General features: G+C 38.3%; 1 protein-coding gene and 2 pseudogenes across 3 annotated transcripts in view; 2 read left to right on the plus strand and 1 right to left on the minus strand.

The window, feature by feature from the left end:
* CCDC85A (coiled-coil domain containing 85A) overlaps nt 1–19,817 on the plus strand; it is a 194,271-nt gene extending 174,454 nt beyond the window's left edge. For 2 of the 3 annotated variants that reach the window (XM_028139889.2, XM_028139890.2), the window contains one exon: nt 403–2,154. In XM_028139889.2, coding sequence (XP_027995690.2) covers nt 403–492 — 90 coding nt within the window. In that variant the 3' untranslated portion in view covers nt 493–2,154. Of the gene's footprint in view, nt 1–402; nt 2,155–19,688 lie in introns of those variants that run through there. The other variant, XM_054728153.1, reaches the window with a different exon arrangement.
* LOC129151968 (small nucleolar RNA SNORA40) lies at nt 2,669–2,782 on the minus strand (annotated as a pseudogene).
* Nucleotides 19,818–21,902: 2,085 nt separating the features above from the next.
* On the plus strand, nt 21,903–22,501 carry LOC114230327 (HUWE1-associated protein modifying stress responses-like; annotated as a pseudogene).
* The last annotated feature ends 3,184 nt before the right edge of the window (nt 22,502–25,685 follow it).

Genomic DNA, 25,685 nt, shown 5'->3' on the forward strand with positions numbered 1-25,685 from the left:
TAAGGATTCTTTAAGTCTAGCTATGCATTAGAATCACATTGGGAGCTTTTAAAAAATACAGATGCCTGCACCTCACCTCCACCAATGTAGTCAACCTCCGAGGCTGGGGGTTCCTGCTTAGCGTGCAGCCACAGTGGAGTATCACTCAAATACCTAGACTGAGTTGACACATCATTCTTTAATTTTGACCCTGGTCCCTGACAAACCTGAGGGTCCAACAACCGAGTCATTCTTGTGATTTAGAAGCTGGCACCACATTTTACTCCCTTTGTGTTTGAGCTCATTCCTGTGGCTATTGTGTCTCTTGTCTTCACATTCATCTCTGCCCCTCTCGTAGATCTCCCTTAAAAACTCACGTCTTTGTGGAAGAGAACAACTAAGATGTTTTGTTTTCTTTTAAAGGTTGTGTGGAGGAAACTTGGAGATGCTGCAGGTTCGTGTCCTGGGATTAGGCAGCACTTGTCTGGAAACCAGTACAAAGGACCCATGTGAGAAACACTCTTTTCAAATGCGAGATCACCACTGCCAGAAATAGGTAACAGAAAAGGAGAAGAAAAGAGTGGATTTCCGCAAACCTGAACTCATGGAGTGATTGCACATATTTTCCCTCTAAAAACCTTTAGTATAACTAAAGCTGTATTTTATGTCTCTCGCTTTGATGTCTACAATAGTCAATTTCAAACAAAGGTAGCTTTGAAAATCACCATTTTGGTACCAATATTTTCATTAGAACTAAAACGTTTTTGACTCCTTAGATTATAATTGGGGAAAAAACGCATGATTGGAAGGGTACAGTAGAGCCTTGGTGGTTGATAGAGTTGACTCATTGCATTTAATGTGGGAGTTTCCTACCATGTTGTATTGAAAATAAGAAGAGGTAGGTGTCTTCCAGCTTCCCAAGTTTGAGACTTGAGTACCTAATTGTTATATTTTAGTCAACAAAATACTAGTTCCTGCTGCATAATGTAGATGCAAGATAAGATAAGGTTTCTGGGGTTTTGTTTTCAGGTGCTAAAATATCACATAAATTCTCCTTAACAGCTGGTAGCAAGACTTTAGATAGAGTGCTTATCAGAGAGTACCACTTATTTCAAGTGATCAAAATAAATATATCTTTTCTTTAAATCCTGATGTATTTTTCATGAAGACATGCCTTGGGGACATGTCCATATTCATTCAGTGTACCCATTGATGTTAATATTACCAATTTCAATTGAAGAACAAGCAAACATAATTTTTCTAAGTGTTTTCAGCTGTGAGATGTCAATTTCTACAATTTAGTTTCTAGACATGCTGTTATATTTAATAAACTTCATGTAAACTTTAAAATATTGCACTGCATTTATGAAAAGCTTTCTTTGTCTACAGCAGCTATCTAATGTTTTATGAAACTGGCGCATGCCCTTCATTATTGAGGCTAAAAGCTTTGTTCAGGCTGCTTGAGGTTTGAAAAAGAGGTGTGCTAGCTTTGCTTAGTTTCTTATTTTTGGTATATATAATATTAGACTGTGTGTATTGGAAATGCTATGATAGATATTTTGTGTTTATTCAAATGCAATGACAGTTTCCTGTATGAATGTGCAAAAGGCCTGTGACAGAATGCTAAATTTTTACTGTGGTTTAAGATTATAAAAGTAGGAATGCAACAATTCCCAGTTTTCAGATTTCTTCTAAATTACTCTATTGTTGTTTTTAAATGGGCTCATTAGCTTAATAATTGTCATTGGTGAAGGAATTTTGTTACAGTTTTTTAGAATGTTGTGATGAAAAACCAGTACTCTGCTTTCAGAAAACATTTATGAATTAATTTACTATAGAATAATCTCTAATTCTCATAATTGGGTTACCATTTAAGGCTATCTTTCTTTTATATCTTTTAAATATTACTACTTTGTAAAAGAAAATTGCTTGCTTTATTTACACCTTCTCTTGTTAGAAAAGCTTTCATCCTTAAGTTGTTGTATTCCTACACTCTGAAGACATTTAAAATAAGTTTTTGTGCCTGCAGAAGCTAATACAAGGAACACTGGTCTTTTGACAAAATACTTGTGTAAATTTTGATACTGTATTAAAACTATTTTTTTAAAGTTCTGCATAAAATTGAGTATCAAGTATGTGTTCATCTTAGCACTGGTAATAAATTATTTAATCTCATGGTGTTTTGTTTTTTTCTTTTTCAAATGTTTTCCTAAATGAGTTTTCTGTAGTCACTAAATACCATCATGCTCTTGTGTGGTGATGATAGTAATACAGATGACTTATTATCTTAAATATAAAACAAAGGCATGTTTTTTAAACATGCTCACAGGGGATTTGGTATTCAGATACAACTCACTATTCTCTATATAATGTTGTAAAAATTTTAGAATATCTTAAAATTAGTTTGTTACAAAACCTTCATTTGTTATTTTAATTCATATAGGTTAAAATTAAACCTAACTCAACTCTATTATTTAAAAATTATCAGAAGGAAATTTACTGGAAGGGAAATACTAAAGAAATTAAAAACAGCCTCTTGTATTTTAGGAAGCAGTAATATAACCAATACATAAACTGGAAAGCACCTCCATGCATAATAAGAGAACATACTTCTCAGAAATCACTATTAAGATTGTGGAATAAGGCTTCCTACATTTAGCATTAGCTCCAACTTTTTTTTTTTTTTTATCATGTTCCTTCTTATATGTATCTAAACTCATACTGACAATGAGTTCTGGGTTGCAAAAGAGGCTTTATTTTTAGCACCTGTATAGCTCCAACTTTTAATGACGTAGTAGATGTATAGTCCAGGGTCTGAATCTTGCCAATTGCCTACTATGATTATCAATAAAAATGAGTGGCACTGTTCTCCTATATGACCAGTGTATGATTTTATTTTCCCTAGAACAAATGTTAATTTCTTGGCAGAATATTTTTTTCCAGCTCTGAAGCTGATAGGTAAGAATCTAAATATTTTAAGTTTCTAGCTTGCTCAAACTTGTTGGTGGAAATCAACTATAGGAAGAAAGCTAGGAAAACCACAAATTGTTAGGTTTGATCGAGCAATTGAGTTGACCCCCCTCCCCTCCCCTGGGAACTGGCTTTTCAGGTCATTTCACTATGGACATTCCCTTTGCGGTGAGCCCATTCCATTATCTCCCATCCGGGTATGCATAAAGAAGTCTCCGCCCAGAAAAGAGCCACTGACTTCCGTCACTGGGTGCCGGAGCCATCCAGGCTCAGCCACCTGGTGTGCGGATGATCGAATAAATTTGTAATCCCTCACCACTCTGGCCTCCTGCGTTCCTCCTTCGACGACCTAACACAAATGTGTGGAGGTGAACCAACATGCTACTGAACTGGGTAAAAAAAAGTAAGATATAGAAATGATCCACAATGGCAGCGGAGTAAGTGGAAGCTACACCCACCTCCTGCCAGGACCAAACTGGAATTACAGCTACAGTACTGAACAGTCAACCTGAGTAACCACAGAAGTCTTATAACCAAGAATTTACAGAAGCAGCCCCATTGACACGGGCAGGACGGGCGGAGAAGCAGGTGGAAACACGCAAAGAGCTGCACAGTTGAAATCCCAGAGGGATATCTCAGCTGCCTGGGCTCCCCGGCCCAGAGCTACAGAGCTGGGAAGAGGTAACCACATAACATCTGGCCGTAAAAATCAGAGATGCTGTCCGGCCAGGGAGCCGGGGTCTGCTAGAGTCACTGTGCCCTCTTACAGGACCAGTGCATAAAATCTCATGTGTCACTCACCCTAGGCCAGTGATGGGCAACCTTTTGAGCTTGGTGTGTCAAACTTCGCCAAAAAACTGAGCATAACTCGGGTAGTGTGTCACTTTGAGGAAAAAACATTATTTCGCAAATGTTTCATCCTCAGGAGCAGCAAATGTTTCATCCTCGGCATGCGGCTGTCTCAGCGGCCGTGCCATCACTGCCCTAGGCTCTGGCAAAGGAAGGGGAGATGGGTTTGTGGATCTGGGAAGAGAGATGAAGGGACAGCCACCAGGAGCCTTTTGCTGGGTCCCTCCCACACTGCAGACACCATCTTTTTTGGGTGGCGCACTCCCCTCCTTAGGGCATCAGCTTGAGGGAGAAATAGCCCCACCCTGAGGTCCCCTGCTGGGCCAGGCTCACTCAGAGTGTAAGTGACTGAGCTGTGTGGCTTTTGGGTGGGGCCATTCTCCCACTATCATGTGAACCTGCCTGGCAGTGCCTCCCCAAAGTGGGAGATACACTAACCCCACCCTCCAAGCTCCTGGTGGCCCCACTCTGCTGAGCTTGGGCTCCCAGCAGAATCTGAGACAGACTGAGCTGTGTGGCTTTAAGATGGGGGCCGGTTTTCCCTCACCTGCCTGATCAGTGCAGAGCCTTCCCTTCACATGGCCTGATAAACTCTGCTGGTCTCCCCAAGACCTTTCCCCACCACCCAAGTCTATGGGCACCTTGCGGAAGAGCAGCTAGATTGGCATACCCTGGTACTTTTGCTAAGTGGCCTCAAACCTAGCACTTGCAGTGAGTTTGAACCTGTATCAATCTGATGAACACCACTTGCCCCTATCTGGCCAATCACTGAGAACCTACCTCATGCACCTTGGTACTGCCAGAGGCACTTTCAGTGACCACAAAAGACCCTGAGTAGCCACGGCAAAGTTGGAGAAATCACGGTACCTGATAAGACCATAGTAGTAAAAACAGCATGGTACTGGCATACAAACAGACGTGTGGATCAATGGTACAGAATAGAGAGCCCAGAAATATACCCACACCTTTATGGTCAATTAATATTTAACAAAGTAGGCAAGAACAGGCAATGAGGCAAATGACAGACTATTCAACAAATCATACTGGGAAAATTGGACAGATCTATGTGTGGGGGAAAGAAAAACTAGCTCACCTTCTAGCACCATACACAAGAATTAAACTCAAAATGGATAAAGACTTAAATGGAAGACTTGAAGTCACAAAAATTTTAGAAGAAAACAGGCAGTAAACCTCAGACATTTCTCGTAACAATAGTTTTTCTGCACCTTGGGCAAGGAAAATAACAAAAAGTAAACAAATGTGACTACATCAAAGTAAAAAGTTTTGCAAAGGAAACCATCAACAAAATGAAAAGATGACTCACTGAATAGGAGGACGTATTAGCTAAATGATATATCTGTTAAGGGGTTAATATCCAAAATTTATAAAAAAGACTTCTAAACACAACACCAAAAAACAACACCACCAATCCAATTAAAAAATGGACAAAGGATTTGAATAGACACTTCTCCAACCAGGGCATACAAAGAAATGCAAACTAAAACCACAATGAGATATCACCTCACACCTGTTAGAATGACATTCATCATTAAATCAACAAATGTTGGCGAGGATGTGGAGAAAAGGAAACCATGGTGGGAATGCAGATTGGTACAGGCACTGTGGAAAACACTATGGAGTTTCCTCAAAAAATTAAAAATGGAACTGCATTATAATCAGCAATTCTAATTCTGGGAATATATGTGAAGAAACCCAAAACACGATTTAGATAATAAGTGCACCCCTATGCTCACTTTTGTGTTATTTACAATAGCCAAGATTTGGAAGCAGCTCAAGTGCCCAGCAGTAAATGAGTAGATAAAAAAGCTGTGGTACATTTACACAATGGATTACTACTCGGCCATACAAAAAGGAAATACTATCTTTCGTGAAAGCTTGAATGGACCTGGAGAACATTAAGTGAAATAAGCCAGTCAGAGAAAGATAAATACCATGTGATTTCACTTATATGTGGAATCTAATGAACAAAATTAAACAAACACAATAGAAGCAGACTCACAGCTGGGGGTAAGGGAGGGAGGTTGTTGGGGGACTGGGTGAAAAGGGTGAAGAGATTAACTAAAAACAAAAACAAAAAACTCATAGACACAGATAACAGTATGGTGATTACCAGAGGGAAAGGGGATTTGGGGGAGGTAGCGGAGGGTAAAGGGGGGATAAATGGTGACAAAGGAGACTTGATTTTGGGTGGTGAACACACAATACAATATATAGATGATGTATTATAGAATTGTACACTTGAAACCTGTATAATTTTATTAACCAATGTGCCCCGCCTGAATAAAGTCAATAAAAATTAAAAAATGAATAGTTAAATAAGAGGTCAAATGATAGAGACAAAATATAAATACGACATTCCAAATTTATTTTGAGATGCAGCAAAAGCAGTAGTAAGAGGTAAGTTTATACCTTTCCAGGCCTACCTACAGAAACAAGAAAAATCCTAAATCTAATATTGCTCCTTAAAGAACTGAAAAAAGAACAAACAAAGCCCAAAGTCAGTAGAAGGAAGGAAATAATTAAAAATCAGACTGGAAATACATACTGCAGAGAACAAAAAGATAGTAGGGGGGAAAATGAAACAAAGAGCTTGTTTTTTGAAAATATAAAATTGACAAACCCCTGGCTAGACTTGCTAAGGAGAAAAGAGGCTACTCAAAAAATAAAAATAAAATCAGAAATGACAGAGAAAAAGTTACAAGGGACACCACAGAAATACTGAGGATTGTACAAGGGTAAAGTATATAGCCTTCCTGAATCATGAAGAAGTGGAAAAACGTAAATAGACTGATTTCTAGGGAGGAAATCAAAACAGTAATAAAAAACCTCACAACACAAAAGTCCAGGATCAGATGTCTTCACTAGTGAATTATATCAAATGTTCAAAGAAGATGTAATACCATTTTTTTTTCTCTAACTCATCCAAAAAGTTGAGAAAGAGGGAATACTTTCTAACTCATTTTAAAAAGCCAACATTACCCTGATAACAAAACCTGGCAAGGGCAACACTCCAAAAAAGAAAATTTGCCTGGCTAGTGTGGTTCAGTGGTTAAGCATCAAGCTATGAACCAAGAGGTCACTGGTTCGACTCCTGGCCAGGGCACATGCCCTGGTTGCGGGCTCAATCTCCAGTAAGGGGCATGCAGAGGCAGCAGCTGATGTTTCTATCTCTCTATTCCTTGCCTTTCCTCTCTTTAAAAAAATCAATAAAAACATATTAAAAATAAATATATAAAAAAATTATAGGCCAATGTCTCTGATGACATAGATGAACAAATATTAAACAAATTACTAGCAAATCAAATAACAATTTAGAAAAAAAAATCACATATCACGGTCAGATAGGGTTCATTTCAGAGATGCAAGGATGTTTCAGTATCCTCAAATCAATCAATGTGATACACCACATTAACAAAATAAAAGATAAAGATCATGTGATTCCATAATAGATGAAGAAAAAGCATTTGACAAGATATAACATCCATTTATGATTAAAAAAAAACAACACCTCAATAAAATGGCTATAAAAGGAAATAACCTCAACACAAAAGAAGTCATATATGACAAGGCCTAGGTTAACATAGTCAAGGTGAAAAGACTAAAGCTTTTCCTCTAAGATCAGGAAAATGACAAGGATGCCCACTCTGTCCACTGCTATACTGGAAAGCAGTTAGTCAAGAAACAGAAATAAAAGGCATCTAAATTGGGAATGAAGAAGTAAAATTGTCACTTTATAAATGACATGATTCTATATACCCTAAAGACTTCACACACACACACACACACACACACACACACACACACACACACACACACACACCCCTATTAGAAACAATAAACAGTAAAGTTGCAGGATACAAAAATCAATATATAATGATCTGTTGCATTCCTATCCAGTGGTCGGCAAACTCATTAGTCAACAGAGCCAAACATCAACAGTACAACGATTGAAATTTCTTTTGAGAGACAAATTTTTTAAACTTAAACTTCTTCTAATGCCACTTCTTCAAAATAGACTCGCCCAGGCCGTGGTATTTTGTGGAAGAGCCACACTCAAGGGGCCAAAGAGCCGCATGTGGCTCGCGAGCCGCAGTTTGCCGACCATGGCACACAATAAACTATACTTACAATTGCAACAACAACAAAAAAATAAAATCCCTAGGAATAAACTTATCAAAAGAGGTGAAGGACCTGCACACTGAAAACTTCAAGACATTGTTGAAAGAAATATAAGAAAAAACAATGAAATAGAAAGATATCCTGTGTTCATGGATTGGAAGAATTAACATTGTTAAATTGGCCATATATTTTAAAACAATATATAGATTTCATGCAATCCCTATCAAATACAAATGGCATTTCTCACAGAAATATAACAAAAAAATCTCAAATTTGTGTGAAACCACAAAACAGTCCAAATAGCCAAAGCAATTTTTAGGAATAAGAACAAAGCCAAAGGTTATCACACACCCTGAATTAAAACTGATTATAAAACTATATTAATCAAAACAGTATAGTATCAGCTAAAAAAACAGACACAGAGACCAATGAAAACAGAATTAAGAGCCTAGAAATAAACCCACACAGCCCTAGTTGGTTTGGCTCAGTGGATAGAGCATCAGCCTGAGGACTGAAGGGTCCTGGCTTCTATTCTGGTCAAGGGCACATGCCCAGGTTGCAGGCTCTATCCCCAGTGGGGGCCATGCAGGATGCAGCCAATCAATGATTCTCTCATCATTGATGTTTCTATCTCTCCCTCTTCCTTCCTCTCTGAAATCAATAAAAATATAAAATAAATAAAAAAATAAACCCACACATATCAACAACTAATATCCGACAAAGGAGCCAAGAATATAAATAGAGAAAGAAAAGCTTCTTCAATAAATGGTGGTGGTAAAACTGCAAAAGAATGAAACTAGGCTGCTATCTGACATCATATACAAATATTAACTCCAAATGGATTAAGGACTTGCATATAAGACTAGGAACAGCAAGATACATAGAAGAAAACATAGGCTCTAAATGTATGGACCTTGGTGTCACTGGGGTCTTTGACCACAAGGCAAGAGAAATAAAAGCAAAAATAAATGAATGGGACTACAACAAACTAAAAAGCTTCTGCACAACAACAAACCCATCAATAAAACAAAAAGGCAACCAATCCAATGGGAGAAATTATTTGCAAACCATAGCTCTGATAAGGGGCTAATATCCAAAATATATAAAGAACCCGTATGACTCAACAACAAAAATACAAACAATCTGATTTAAAAATGGGCAGACGAGTTGAATAGACACTTTGCCAAGGAAGACATATAGACATACAAATGGCCAACAGATTTGTGAGAAAATGCACAAAATCGCTATCTAAAAGAAATGAAATCAAAACCACAGAGATACTTCCTCATACCTGTTAGGATGTCTATTATCAGTAAGACAAGAAATCAGTTTTGGAGGAGATGTGGAGAAAAGGGAACCCTTGTACACTGCTGTTGGCAGGGTAAACTGGTACAGCCACTATGGGAAACAGAATGGAGGTTCTTCAAATTATTAATCATAGAGCTACCAGCAACCCCTCTTCTGGGTATTTACCCAGAAAATTTGAAAACACTCATTCATGAAGATATACATACCCCTACCTTCAATGCAACATTATTTACAATAGCTAAGACATGGGAACAACCCCAGTGTCCTTTGACAGATAATTGGATAAAGAACATGTGGTACATATAGACAATGGAATACTCCTCAGCCATAAAAATATGAAGGACGTATGATTTCACTCACATGTGTGATATAAAACAAAAAAAAAAATCAAAATTCCAAACTTACAGATAAGACAACAGAATGGTGGCTACCAGAAGGGAAAGGGGTTAGGGGGGAAGATAAAGAGGGTAAAAGGGACCAAATATAACATGACAGAAGGAGACTGACTTTGGGTGGTGAGCACATAATAGACTATACAGATATACTGTACACCTGAATTTTATATAATGCCATTAACTTCTTTTATCCCGATACATTTAATAAATAAATTTAAAATTTTCTCTATAGCTTTACACAATTAGACAATATATTAGGTTTAACTAGATGAAATTGTCAATATTTGACCATTTTTAACCTATATAAGAGCAATTTCATATGGCACAACCTCATATGATAAGCAGATTTTTGAGGGTGGGTTGGGAATTAGAGAGTAAATACAGCAAGAGAAGAGATTACCATCATGTTGAGCTGAAGCCAATATAAAATATGCTATACTAAGTGCAGCATTGAATGAAGGCTATTAGACTTAGGGAGGAAAACTTTGGGCCAGGAGGGTCAACATTTAACTCTATAATTAGCTCCATGAAGTTGAATAACTTAATGTCACTGAGCCTCAGTTTCCTGACATGCCAAAGGGAGATAATATCTATCTTGCTGAGTTTTTTAAGGTTCTTTTTAAAAATATGGTGTTGTGGGTGTGTGTGTTTGTGTGTGTGTGTGTGTGTGTGTTTGTGTTTTGTTTTTTTGTTTTGTTTTGGTTTTTTTAGGGGGTGGAGGAGAAGAAGAGAGAGAAAGGAAAAAAAACATGGATGAGAGAACCATCAACCAGCTGCTTATTGCACACCTCACCTGGGAATGGAGCCGGAAACCCAGGCATGTGTCCTGACAGGGAATTGAACTATTGACTTTTCAGTGCATGGGGCGACTCTCAACCAACTGAGCCACACAGGCCAGAGCTGTAAGGTTCTTTATAGCCTCCACAGTTCTAAAGTTCAATGGTCCTGATGCTCCACAAGTAATAATAGCAAGTCCTACAAGACAGGACCATGGGCTGTGGCAATTTATAACCACACCAATACCGAGGGGCCTGACCACCCCATAAAGAGACTCTAGCTGCATTATGTATATTTCAAGCTCTGTTCTTTATACATCATCTAGCCTACCACAAGCCTTGTTATGGGAATCACAGTTGGTGATTGTGAAAATGGGGAAAAAAAGGGACATGTATCTGATTCTCACATAGGAATTGTATGCTTGAAAAACAAAATTTCAAAAACTCCTTAATTCTATATTTGTTTTTATGTCAGTGAAACAGTTTGAGAATAAATACTTTTATTTCAAATTGGTGGAATGAGTACCTGCTGCAGCTTTCTCCTCTTGCCTCAATCCCTAAAAATGATGGAAAAGATACTTTGGTAAATCTATAATCACACTTGAACATAAGAAATTGTGTGCCCTATTGACCAGCAATTATGATGATTCTTGAAAGAAGAGAGACAATGTTTGCTCGAAGAATGGATCCACAATCAAGTACACAATGGAGAGTACTGCTGAGAAGTAAGTATGGCTACAAGGGTGCTCCAAACAAGCAGCGTCTGATCCCTGCATTGCATGGGATTCTGAGGTAACTGACAATAGCCAGGCATTATGACTCCTACACATAACCTCTCACTCCTGGGGTCAGATGGAGAACAAAAGACATCATCTTCCCAGAGCATGAGTAAGGATATTTGAATTGGAGACACGGGGGCAAAGTCTTTAGGTTAGTAACACCTAGAACAAGCATGTCAAACTCAAAGGCTAACATGGGCCAAATAAACAAGGTTTAAGTTTATGTGGGCCACAAAAATACAAAAGCTTCAATTTTCATAGAAACGTAGGTTTATTTTAATAGAGTCATGCTGAATACTAAGGGCTGAAATAAATGAGTAATCGTTAACATAAAATAATAGAACATTTTAATAAAAAATTAATATTTTTTCTCGAACATTAACTTACCAGACACTGAATAACTGCACAAATTAATAAGCATAACACAAATAAACCTATTTCTCTTGTTCTCCGAAAGTGAAATATTTCCTGTTGCACACACCAAACAAGTCAGTACAAGACTAATGACATGGCAATCGGCTGCTAAAATATTCACTGCTAGTACTAGTGGAGAGAAATGGTGGGCCTGCATGTAAGGTGTGTAACGGAAATGAATGCAACACGATTAATCAGTCATTAGTGAATGTTGTAGTTCGTTATTAATAATTATATATAACAGGATATTGTAAAAATTAAGTTACATAATTTTTATTAAAATGTTTCTTACATATCATTATATTGGCTGGGCCACAAAAATATTGATGGGGGCCACAAGTTTGACATGCTTGACCTAGAAGAATGGGGACTCTGTGCCCAAATCATTAGGTACTGACCGTCTGCCCAAAAGTTGTCCCACTATCTCCTTTATATTTAATGAAGCAAAGCTGAAATATCTCCCAAACCCAGCAACCTGTCCTGCTTGTCCTACAGGCAAGTTGTAAAATAAACACAGCAGGCTAATAAGGAAATTTCAATCCTAAAATGAGTATACAACCAAATATCACCCAACATTGGAGGGAAGCCACAACTATGAATCAAAAGCACAAAACTCAACAAAGAGAAGAATACAGACCAAGTAAAAGAATTAAGAAGACTTCAGAAGTACAGCCAATATTCTCAGAAAGATGGTAAATATTGCATTCATTAAAAAGAATTTTACATCTCGGGAATAAAATTCTAGTGTAAAAAAACTCAATACATTAGCTATGTAGCAGAAAGGACACCTCTGAGAGCAATTTAGTGAGATTGAGGCCAAGTAACTTTGCCAGAATTTAGCAGAGCTTTTAAAGTCTGGAAGTTAAGAAAAATGGAGGCTTTGTCCTAAAGATTTCACTGTGCTTTCTCTCTCACATACTCTCTACCATTTCCCTTAATCCTTCCCTCCTTCTCTTTCCTAATGTTTTTTAATTGCCACATTTTATGAGTTTCAATGTCAAAGGCTACCTAGAACCCTTTGGAAATAAGGATAAATAAGTGAAGTATAGTCTCATTTTTTTGAGGTTTAATACTGTCCCTTTAAAACACAGATCTTCTCATTTTGCAATAGAGTTTCCCATAGTTTTGATGCCCAAGTTTTAATTCCATTTGGTCTTATTACCAAGAAGCCTTTTGTTTCCTACCCTAGGACCTTCATTTTTCTAGATCCTGTTCTAAAGTGGTAGCATACAATACAGAACATAATTGCCATGGCAACAGATTCATCTGCTAATCAGCAATGCAGTTTTATAGAAGCACAAAAGGTCTGAATTTGGCCTTTGATTCTAAGAACCATTGTTGGCTATGGGCCAAGCTGCATGAGTTTAATATAGCATTTCAGAAAGGCCTTATAAAAATCTGTTTTCCCTGCAAGAATCTAGTTTGATAAGAATGGGTTTCTTATAGGCCAGAAAACATGTTTCTAGGGCATTTTTCACCCACATCTAGCCCTTCCAATAAATAGTGAACACACTGATTGGCTTCCAGGATTCATTTTCCCCTTCCTCCTCTTGTAGAAAGGCTTTTTTTTGCTTTAGAAATACACCCCTCTAAGACAGTGGTCGGCAAACTCATTAGTCAACAGAGCCAAATATCAACAGTACAACGATTGAAATTTCTTTTGAGAGACAAATTTTTTAAACTTAAACTTCTTCTAACGCCACTTCTTCAAAATAGACTTGCCCAGGCCATGGTATTTTGTGGAAGAGCCACACTCAAGGGGCCAAAGAGCCGCATGTGGCTCGCGAGCCGCAGTTTGCCAACCACAGGTCTAAGAGATTCAGGAGAAGCTGTTTCCAATTTCAGAACTGAATCCTGATTAGTCTAATGCCTAGACTCAAGTCTGCCTTGATATTCTCCTCTACCTGGCAATAATTGGTTCAGGAAGGAATCGGATGTCGAGTGTGACTCGACACGGTTAGCATCGGTAGCAGCTCTTTTTATACTCTTTGAATGTATCAATAATTTGAAATATAAAAATATCCAAATAAGTTTGTATGAAAAGAAACTCCAGTTTTTTATTCTACTGCCACACTTTGTAAAATCTGGGGTATTTAAAAAATTAAATCCCGAGTAGAATAAAGGAATCGAGAAAAAAGCAAGCGAGTGCAAAGGGTTAAACCAGTCAGCACAGGGCATCCTATGGTCCAATAGTGGCAGCATGACCTACAAAGCTGATTTAAGCTCTTAAGGAGGAAATGTTATGGGTAGAGATAAGGTTTACTTCTCTCTCTTGTTCAACGTGCTAAGATAGATTTGTCTGTTACTTGCAGCCAATACTGGCTTTCATTAGCAAAGTCATCCTGTGCACGAATTCATGCACCAGGCCTCTAGTTTTCCATAAGATTCAGAAATGACTCTTTCTAAAATAGGTAGCAGGAGAAATGACCAGCAGAACAAGTAAGAACATTAAAAATATTTATCATGCGTAAGTACACTTAATTTTTATTACAATTCTATCATCATTATTATTCTATTTTAAAAAAACAAAACTCTGAACATTTAGCTAGTGGTAGAAGCTTTCTGATTTACTTGATTGGACAATAAATGATTTTATGTCTGATAATTTTTAAGATCAGCACAGATGTGATAAGCTACAACCGGCTTGCTCCTGATAAGCAGAGTAGAATCTTCCTAATTTGTGCAAGCTGCTTGGAAGTTGAAAGATGCCAATTAAAAATCATTCAATCTTGCAGCTGCACAGTATATTAAAACATATGGCACTTCACATCAAATGAGAGTGTCATTGAGTAAATAAAGCCTCAGGACAGTGGTCGGCAAACTGCGGCTCGCGAGCCACATGCGGCTCTTTGGCTCCTTGAGTGTGGCTCTTCCACAAAAATACCACGGCCTGGGCGAGTCTATTTTGAAGAAGTGGCATTAGAAGAAGTTTAAAAAATTTGTCTCTCAAAAGAAATTTCAATCGTTGTACTGTTGATATTTGGTTCTGTTGACTAATGAGTTTGCCGATCACTGCCTTAGGAGATCCTAAGATAAGGAAAATATTTATTAAAACAAGAACTATTTTTCATGAATTTAAGCAATGAACAAAATGGGAAAATAGAAAACAAGGTAACAAAAGAATGACATGGTTTAAGCCAAATATTAACAATTAACCCCGTGTCTTATAAAGCAGAGCCTTTTGTGAATGCAAGTCACCAGTAATGTGTCATGTCAAGTCACAGAAAAGCATTCAACTCATTCAAATCCCTGGCATTTGGCCGTCTTAATTGAACATTTTATTTATTCACATGCCAATTAAATGGCTTTAACTACCTCTCTGGGCATTATTTGTACTTTCATAATGATACAAAAATAGCAGAGTAAAGCAGATTCTTACAAACAGGAATGAATATAAATATGTGTGGTGTCTTTCACTAATGAAAGCCAGCAGTGATGTTCATTCCTGAAACAGGGTCCACTGTTAATGCTGATGTATGTTAACTTTCATTTTGGTCAAAGATCTACCAAGAGTGGCTGGAGTAGAAATCGTTTTTCATTCACACTGGTATTTCAGCACTAGCGTAGAAAAGTGAGCCTTGTTTGGATGCTGCTGTCAGAGTCAGTACGCAGCCGATAATCCTGTGTGGTGCTTCTACAGAAGGAGGTTCCTGCCTCATGAATTTTTTAGGCATTTTCCATGAATTCCTAAAAAAATATATCTATCTGTATGAAAACATCCAAATAACAATGAGGTTACAGAATCCCAGTATTTCACCATTGCTTCCCCTTGGATACACATGGAAACATTCTCTCTACAACAGTTGTTCTCAGCTAGGAGCAATTTTGCCCCAGGGACATTTGGTAAGATCTGGAGGCATTCTGGTTGTCACTATATGGGTGAGTACTACTGGCACCTACTGGATTGAAGCCAGGGATGGTGCTAAACATCTTACAATGCACAGGACAGACCCCGACAGCTAAGAATTCTCCATCTCCGGATCAATAGTACTAAGACTGAGAGACTGCTCTAAAAAAATCAACCATATATAACAGGCAAAGGCAAGCATAGGAGCCTGGCAGGTATGGGACTGTGACTTTAGAAAGGAGATGGGGAGGGGGGGCGGTCAATGAGTTATAATTTGAAAAGTTGTACTTTTTTCCTATGAGTACTAGCAACATTCAAAGTGCTTGAATGTACCTGAGACAATGTGAGGTTCAGAGAAGGTAAAGCGGGAGCCTTCACCGGGATAAACGGAGCAGGAACAAGTGGTCTATAAGGCTCTCTCACAGTCTTGATAAACCTAGGATCCAAGCCCTGGAATACTAATATGAATTTTCCTTGAAGCTTCTCCTTTAACAAACTGGATACTGTTGTGATTGCTGAGAATGCAAATCAGAAATACCACCTTTCCCCAGAAATGTCCTACATTTTTCAAACGTTCTTTATATGAAGTTTACGGAAGGTCTACTTTCTTACAAGGAAAGGATAGACAGGCCTTCGAGTCTTTCTCTCTTCTATCAAGATCTCATTTTTGTTTTGTTCTGTTCTGTCCTATTTTGTTTCCCGCTTCCCACTGATGGATTCTTGGAACGTAACTAAAAAAAATAAAAATAAAAAATGTAATCTGTGTTTGGTCTCAGTGAATAAAGACATATTAGTAAAATTTGTATTCTTAACTAAAACGAACCCTCAGGTTATCAGGATGGTCTATGTTCTCCATAGATGTTATAAAACTGCTCAAAATAAATATACTTACTTTAGTTTTAAACATATACCCACCTTTTATAATTCAGAATAAAGGAAGTGGTCATAAAAAATCAACCCTGGAAAAGTGGCACATGTCTAATAGGGTGATATAGATGAACCCAGGCTGTCTCATAAGCTGAGTCTTTGTTCTTAAGCAGCACCATTGCTCACTTGATTCATACTTTGTGGATTAATACTAATCCACTAACTCTCTTTATACTCTATTATAGCATTTGGCATCAGCAATAAAATAAATAGAACCATCAATTCCTGCTTCTTGCCAAGAATTTGATCAGGCACTGAAAACATCACCACCACCACCACCACCAACAACAACAGTAACAAAATAAACAGTTCAATGGCAAAATCTTAAATATAACTTTGGGTTATGAAAGTGAGAAAGAACTGATAGGTGTGCCTTCCCACCATGGCTGAAGAAGTGTAAAAATAATCCTACATCCAGAACTAATGCAGAAAAAAATAATGACACAATGCAACATGCAGCAGGTCCTGGTCAATTAGCAGCACCCACGGAAGTCACGCTGGGGTACAAAGTGCCTGCAGCGCACATTCTTCACCTGAAAGCCTTGCACATTGCCCTCTTTCGGGCCTTCTCCAGGTCACAGATCAGCACATTCTGCAACCTCCGGCGAGCATCTTCAGGCAACATCTCTTTCCTAACAGATGATTCTCAGCTGCAAGCACTGTTTCAACCCAATCAGCATTTCTACAGTCCAAAGCCTAGATTGTCAACCAGCCGAACCAAGTAATGGATCTCTCCTGGACCAGCCTGTTCAGTATAAACTGTAATAATGCCACTTGATGGAGTATACTTCTTCTTTAAAGAAACAAACAAAAAATTAACTTGGAATTTTCAGAAAAGTTATTCTATTGGACACTAGCAAAGGCTCCAGGATGTATTTATTAGGATATACAACACATCAAGGAATAGTGCAATAAAATATAAATCGCCACTATTAAAATTCAGATGGACTGGGTCTCATCTTGCCCCAACTATCAACATCACCCTTTCAACATGTATTTTCTAGTAACAGAAAAGCCACTTTATTGTCCACAGGGAGGCTCGTGATAGAAACACGAGAACCATCTTTGCACCAGCACTTTCCAGTAGTCTCTATGGACATCCATTCAGTTTCCTAACAGTTTTCAGATTCACCCTTTTCTTCTATCTGCTGCTGCTAAGACTCAGAGACATCTCACACCTCCTCGTATCTCCTCTATCCATTATCCACATGGTAGTAAGTATAACCTTTTAGAAAATTATATTTTTTAAATAATCAGCAAAGTCAGGAGAATAAACATAAAACTTCCATTTTGCCATGCATGCTTCAGATAGGTAGATGAAATATAGATAATGATAGGTAGACAGGCAGATGATGGATAGATGGACAGGAAGGACAGGATAGACAGATCATTGTGAAACACTTTAGGTGTATAGACTCATAGCAATAGGCATGTATCAAACTCTCTCTCAGCTTAGGAAGTAAAATATTTCAAGTAATTGAAATCCTTATGTGTTTCTTTCCCTGTCTCCTTCCCTTCTTTACCCCAGAGGTAACATTGTCTTGAATCTGGTATTCATCATTCCCATGCATGAATTTTTAAATCTATGATTACTTGTATATGTATAAATAAACTCGTATATGTATGAATATACAAGAGAGGCTAGGAAATGAGTGCAATTAACCCTGGAACAACATGGGCTTGAATTGCATGGATCCACTCATATGCAGATTTTTTATCAGTAAATATTTCTGAAAATATTTTGTAGATACGCAAAAATTTGAAAAAACTGGCAGACGAACCATGTAGCCTAGAAATACCAAAGAAAATTAAGAAAAAATTACGCTTTTCATGAATGTATAAAATACATGTAGATACCAGACTTTTTTATAGTTTACTACCATAAAATATAAACAAATCTATCAGAAAACATCAAAATTTATCAAAGCTTACACACACACTTACAGACCATACATGGTGCCATTCACAGCTGAGAGAAACAAACTTAAAGATGTAGATGGAATCATCCTACCTAATAATAGACAAATATGCAAACTGACCGCACCTTCGCTATGCCCAAGCCATGCCCACCAGCCAAGCCACGCCCACCACCCAATCAGAGCGAGTATGCAAATTACCCCAAACCAAGATGGCGTCTAATTTGCATATCAAGACAGTGTAGAAAGAAGCCAAGAGCTGCAGAAGGGAGCAAAGCTGCAGAGAAGCAAGCAAGCGGGGGGGAGGAGAAGGGAGTGACGGGGCCGGGGGAGAAGGGAGGAGCGGAGGCAGGGCTAGGGGAGAAGGAAGAAGAGCGGGTGGGCTGGCGGAGTAGGGAGAAAAGCAGGGGGGGCTGGTGGAGAAGGCGCGGCGGGGGACAAGGGAGGAGAGCAGGCAGGGCGGGGTAGAGTGCAGCAGGAAACCCTATTGCAGGATTTTTCCTGCAACGGGAACGCTAGTAACAATATAAAATTAACTGTAGTGCATACTGTACTACTGTAATAATTTTGTAGCTACCTCTTGTATTAATTACAATAGGCTACCTACATTAAGCAATCATATTGCTGCTTCTTCATATGAATTTTTTCACATTGTCTTGTCTTTTAATTTTGACATCTAGTGTAATACATATAACATCCACAGTGTTTTATGTAATATAACATTGGTATCAATAAATACAGTACTATCAATTTATTTTATCTTTCTTCTGATTTTTTAAAAAAACATTTGTTCCTCTAGCTTACTGTATTGCAAGAATACAGTATATAATACATATAGCATTATTCTTGAGCCTTAAGGTATAATGTTGTTTGCCCTATTAGGTTTTGGACTTATTTGGGAGCTGTTACCCCTTTTTCTTTCCTATTTTTCCTTTTTGGGATGGGAATGTCTCACCATTGCATTTTGGAAGCATGTAACATGTTTGGTTTCACAGCTGATGAGGAATTTGATGCTAGATCAAGTTAAGACATCTGGAGTTGTTGGAATGGAATTAATGTAATCTTCATGTGAGAAGGACGTGAATTTGGGGGGCCAGCGGTGAAATGTTATGGACTGCATGTGTGTCCTCCCAAAAGTTATATGTTGAAACCCTACCCCCAAGGGGATGGTATTAAGAAGTAGAGTGTTTGAGAGGTAATTAGAAGTAGATGGGGTCATGAGGGTGAAGTCAACATGAAGAAGCCGATATTTAGTGAGAATCAGAGTCAAATGCTGAATAAATCCTAATGGTGTCTAAGTCTGGGTTCCAGCTATCCCACAGCCACTGCCAACAGTTTGTGCGATCTGGCTATGTGACTCAAACGCTTTTTCTTTTTCTTGGCTTTAGACTACTTTATGTCATCTGAACCTACCATATCACTTGAATTAGGAGAGCTAAGAATTATGACGTCCTCTCCCCTGTCTAGTGACAGGGCTGGAAATGTTGCAGTGACAGTGGACAATTCAAGAAAGGGCGATAAAGGCATCTCCTCCCAATATCTGTACCTGATGTGGCACACTGCTACATTTTATTAAGGATTATTAAAAATTATTAATGTGTGGCAATAAAATTTTTTGTTCAGTTTAAAAATATATATATTTCATACGTATTCTGCCAATAGAAACAAGCCTAAAAATAAACCTGCAAAGAATTAAAACAGATTAGCAAAGCCAAGACAAAGGGTCTGGCTTGAAACCCACTTTCCCCACCATCTCTCCATCCAGACACGGTTCTCCACAGAAGAATGCTTCTGATGACTGTGCTCGTCAAGATTCAGAACCCCGACTGCTTAGTAAATGTTCTTCAGGTTCATAAACAGAGGTATTTCATTTCTTGTAAGGCTCCCGTAGCGACAGCTAACTCTGAAATCATGCACATGTCTATTCCCTTGGGTTGTCTCGACTTTTTATTTATTTTGGTATCTCTAAACTCTGACACATATTAAAGGTAATTCTTTTGGCATATGACCTTTGTTCTCCCCCAAGGTTGGAAGGAAAGGCTTAAACAATTTTAACCTAATAGACATTTGAAATTTAGATAGTGAACCCGCTTTTAAACTTCTCACAGAAACGAATCCCTTGGTTGCATTTATATCACAGGCAATTAATTTGGCTGAAAACAAATATTCTTTGATGACCATCAAGCATAAAACTGAGTAATTTTAATATGATAGAATTATCATCGACTGGGGAATATTATGCAAAATTGGTATAACCAAGCAAGATCAAAAAGGCTCTCTGATTATAAAACATCAAAGGTTTCAGGCAAGTCCCTCCTCGGAGACAAGCCTAAAATACTGGGAAGCCCATTTTCACCATTACGTTAAGGAATGATTTTAATGATGACAGGCAGAGGTAGAAGGCAGAATTCCAGACTTGTCCTGCATCAATTCCATGAAGTGCTTATTATAGAAGTGGTTCACACTCAGTCCCTGCCATTCGAGCAGGAGCACATTATTTTTACTAATAAGTGCATGGTATTGGGAAAAGCATATGATTTGTAGTTAGTGCCAGTTTAGCCAATTACGAGACACGGAACACTTCTGATTATGGCTCTTGTAAAGATTCAGAACCCTGACTCCAGGTTATTTCAACATTTCTGAACACTCTTCTCATTTGTGAATACATTTTTTTTTTTTGGTAAAAATTGAAGGAACAGTATATGGAGAAACCATACAAATGTATAACCATAAATTTATAAACCATAAATTTCTATATCAATCTTGCTGTTACTGTTAACTAGGCTACATACTTTCTTTGTTCTGAAGTTATAGATAGAAACAACTTTCAAAACCTTTTACTGGAATTAAATTAGTTAAAACAGTATTCTGGAACTTTGTTTTAATAGAAGTCAGTGATTATTTTAAACATACACACATTTACACACATAGAATATGTTCAAACTAAGTAGCGAAATCCTTCTTTACAATTTAAGTCTCTTCTCAAATAGCTGCACAAACTATTTTTGCCAAGCAACTAGTTTAGTCATAGCTAAGGGCAATGGATGACCGGGCAGGTAACAGACCAACAAACAAGGAAGCTTGGGAAGAAAGGCTACAGAAGGAGATGCTTTGAAGAAGAAGGGTTTTGAAAAGCTACAGAATATTGGGAACCCAGCAGGTCGTGTGTGCACGTTTAGAAAAGACAGAAGGCCCTAAATGCTCACCTCTGACACAGGCAGGCAGGGAAGGCTATGGCAGAGATGTAACCTTCCTGGCTAAGTATTGAAGGCAGGTCCAAACTCACCAACACAGCTCACCCCACACCGGGAGATTTTATTTCCAGCCATCTAAGGAAATCTTTGTCCCATCACCAGCTGATCACCAGGGTAACGGAACAGAGAATTCAGTGGCCAAAATGATCAAGAATAAAGATTGAGGCTGGCACGGCTGCGGGGAGGTCTAGGTTGTCAGCAGCGGCTGCCCTGGGGGGTCAGGAGACAGGGCTCCGAATTAGAGGCGAGGGGGGCGGCAGCGGCGACCTCCAGCGGGGCCCAAGGGTGGGAGGCCCGGGGCGGGGCCCGCAGGTCCTCGGGGAGCGGGAGGCCTAGCCGGCCACGAGGATGGAGGAGCGGGAGGAAGAGGGCGAGGGAGAGATCCAGGAGCACCGCCCCATAACTGGTTCTCCAAGTGGGAGCGGCCGTGCCGGGCCGAGGCCCAGCAGGGTGAGCAGCCACCCCGGAGCTGCAGGCGGCAGCAGTGCAGCCCGAGCACCAGCCACCGGCTCTCCAAAGACCCAGTGTGTCCCCACAAGGACATTCTCCCGGGTCCCCTTCCAAAACGCAGCCCCCGCAGTCACCAACCTCTACAAAGAGAGCGTGGACACCCAACGGCGACGTTTTGATATTGGGATTCAGGCTGGCGGTCAGCCACGCCATTAGGATGCGTTGGCGTGGGTTAAAAAAGCACAGGAGAGCTATTTGTAGCGAAGATTTGATCAGCTTCCTGGGTGGGCAAGTTCCTCCACCACGAAACCCTAGAGCCCCCCCAAGGCTGACGGTAGTGTCCCCTAACCGAGCTACTTCCAGGGGAACTAGCGCATCGGTAGAGACTGATTTGCAAACCCTTCCCGGAAGCCGTAGCTCTGCATGGTAAAGCTGTTGAAACGTGTTTCTTGGGAAAACGGTTAAGAGTGTGCGTGTGGATCCATGTTCATCGTTAGCTTTAGGTCCAGATATATGATCTTTTTATTTTTCTCTCCCATTGTAGTAACTACTTGCTCTAGACATGTTTAAATAGAATGGAAGCTAAGAACAAATATGGGCAAAATTTTTTTAATGTTAGCTAGCCCATTCTACAAACTATTTTCAGAAAGCTCGTTTGAGCTTATTGATTTTACAGTAACACAGTCTTTGCAGCACTGATTAGAATGTATTGCTTTAGACTTATATTGTACACGCTTTCTTACTCTTCCGAGGCAAAGAGGAAGTTCTTGTGCTTTAAGAATTCTACCAGAGTAATCATTTCCTGGAGGAGCCTGGTCAATGGCAGGCTGGTAAAGGCAGGCAATTGTTGGGATAGCTCTCATGGGAACTGCTTTTGACACCCTAAGTTCATGGGCCTGGAGAAGGTGAGAGTTGATGACCCAAGTGGGAGTGGAGAGATGGAAGAATAATCGACTTCCTTTATGTCTATTGTGCCTTAGGCCCTTGGCTTTGTTAATCAGACGGTCAGAGGACAGGTCCACTTCATTGATTATTGCTACCATCTCCCCAAGCCAGACCTGCCATAAAAAAAGGCATTCTTGGCTGAGGGGTTTTAAGTGTTACTGGAGAAGCCTGGGTATGTATGTAGTCAATGAGTCTGGTGTGCTTATTCTCTAATACAGACTTTCAAATAGAACTAGGAGAAATACTTCTACAGGACGACATTTAATACTGCTATAAAAATAAAACAACAAAACAATAAGACTTGGTTGAAGCCAAGGTGAAACATGGATTGTGCCAGTGACTAAGCATAAAGAAGTGATTAGTGAGTCCTGTTAAAAGTTAACATTTGGGCCATAGTGTAGGGCAGTGGTCGGCAAACTCTTTAGTCAACAGAGCCAAATATCAACAGTACAACGATTGAAATTTCTTTTGAGAGCCAAATTTTTTAAACTTAAACTTCTTCTAATGCCACTTCTTCAAAATAGACTCGCCCAGGCCGTGGTATTTTGTGGAAGAGCCACACTCAAGGGGCCAAAGAGCCACATGTGGCTCATGAGCCGCAGTTTGCCGACCACGGGTGTAGGTCATTAAAAAAAAAGTAAGTTGGTAATAAAAATAGTGAAATAAGTATACACAAAGGGCTTCTATATCCTTAAAATTTTAATGCTTATAGAGATTCTTGTTCTCTGTGGCAAACTTGATTCTTTATCTTAAAACTAGAACATGGAATTTGAAAAAGTGTTTGTTTCCCCCCCTCGTGATTGTGAGTTTGTTTAGGATAAATTAAAAATTTTAAAAAAACCACATTTATTGCAGGGAAAAAAGAATAAAGATTGTACAAAATAGTTCAGAAAAGCCAATGAATGAACAATAACAACTACAATAAGAAGCAACAAAAAGTGAAGGGGGTAAGGAGAAAATGATTTTCAAATTTGCACTATCACACTATTCAAATGTAATTTTTTCAACAAAAATTACAAGGCATGTAATAAAACAAGAAATTATACACCATACAAAATTTAAAAAGAAAGAAACTCTCCCCAAAGAAGCACAGATATTGGACTCACTAGACAAAAATTTAAAATATAGTTATTTTACATATGTCCAAAAACTAAATAAAACCATGCCCAATCAAGGAAAGAAAATCATGAGAATGATAGCTCACCAAATTGAGAAATAGGTATACACTAACAATGAACAATTGGAAAATTAAGAAAATAATTCCATTTACAATAGCATTGAAAAGAATAAAATACTTAGGAATAATCTAATCAAGATGATGAAAGACTTATACACTGAAAACTATAAAACATTGCTGAAACAAATTAAAGAAGATACAAATAAATGAAAAGGCAGGACATGTTCATGGATTGAAAACTTAATACTGTTAAGATGTCCACATTGCTCTAGCTGGTTTGGCTCAGTGGATAGAGCGTTGGCCTGCAGACTGAAGAGTCCCGGTTCAATTCTGGTCAAGGGCACATGCCTGGGTTGTGGGCTTGATCCCCAGAAGGAGGCAGCCAATCAATGATTCTCACTCATCACGGATGTTTCTAACTCTCTCTCCCTCTCCCTTCCTCTCTGAAATCAATTGAAAAAAAAAAAAAATATATATATTTATATTATTTATTTTAAAAATGTCCAAATTACCCAAAGTGATCTACAGACTCAATGCAATCCCTCTCAAAATCCCAATAACATATTTTGCAAAAATAGAAAATTTATCCTATGTTCACAGATGACAAGATCTTATATATAGAAAACCATAAAGAATCCACAAAATAATTATTATAGCTAGTAAATGAGTCAGCAAGATTGTAGGATACAAGATCAACATAAAGATCAGTTGTATTTCTACATGCTAGCAGCAAGCAATCCTAAAATGTAAACAAGAAAACAATTTCATTTACTAAGGTATCAAAAAAAAAAACAAAAACCTATTTAAAAATAAATTTGACCAAGAAGTTAACCAAGTTTAAAAATAAATTTAACCAAGCCTTGGGCACTGTAAACTACAAAATATTATTGAAATTCTTTAAATAAATGAAAAGACATTCCTTGTTTATTAATTGTAAGACTTAATATTTGAAGATAATCTGCAAATCCACAAATTCAGTGCAATCCCTATTAAATAGCAAAATTCAGTTTTTTACAGAAAATGTACAAACTGATCCTAAAAAATTCAGGGACCCAGAATAGCCAAAACAAACTTTAAAAAGAAAAAGTTGGAGGACTCACATTTTTCAATTTCAAGGCATTCTATAGTAGAGAATCAAAACAGTATAGTATTAGCCTAAGAAGAGACATGTAGGTCAATGGGATATAACTGAGTGTCCAGAATGGAATCCATGGAATTGATTTCAACAAGGGTGCTAAGATCATTTAATGAGGAAAGAATAGTTTTTAAAAAATGGAGCTGGGGTAACTGGATACCCACCAGCATAAAGAAGAGTTTAGAATCTTACATCAAACAGTACACAAAAATTAACTAAAAATAAATGTAAGAACTAAATATAAAGGCTACAACTATAAAATTCTTAAAAGGAGGTAGCGCTATAAATCTTTGTGACCCTGGGTTGGGCAACAGTTTCTTAAACATGACATTAAAAGCATAAGCAACCAAAGAAAAAAGTAAACTGGACATCATCAAACTTAAAAAATTGTGCACATTGAAGGAAGCTTATTAAGTCAGGGAAA

Source organism: Eptesicus fuscus, chromosome 16, assembly GCF_027574615.1.
Source record: "Eptesicus fuscus isolate TK198812 chromosome 16, DD_ASM_mEF_20220401, whole genome shotgun sequence".
NCBI classification, from domain to species: domain Eukaryota; kingdom Metazoa; phylum Chordata; class Mammalia; order Chiroptera; family Vespertilionidae; genus Eptesicus; species Eptesicus fuscus.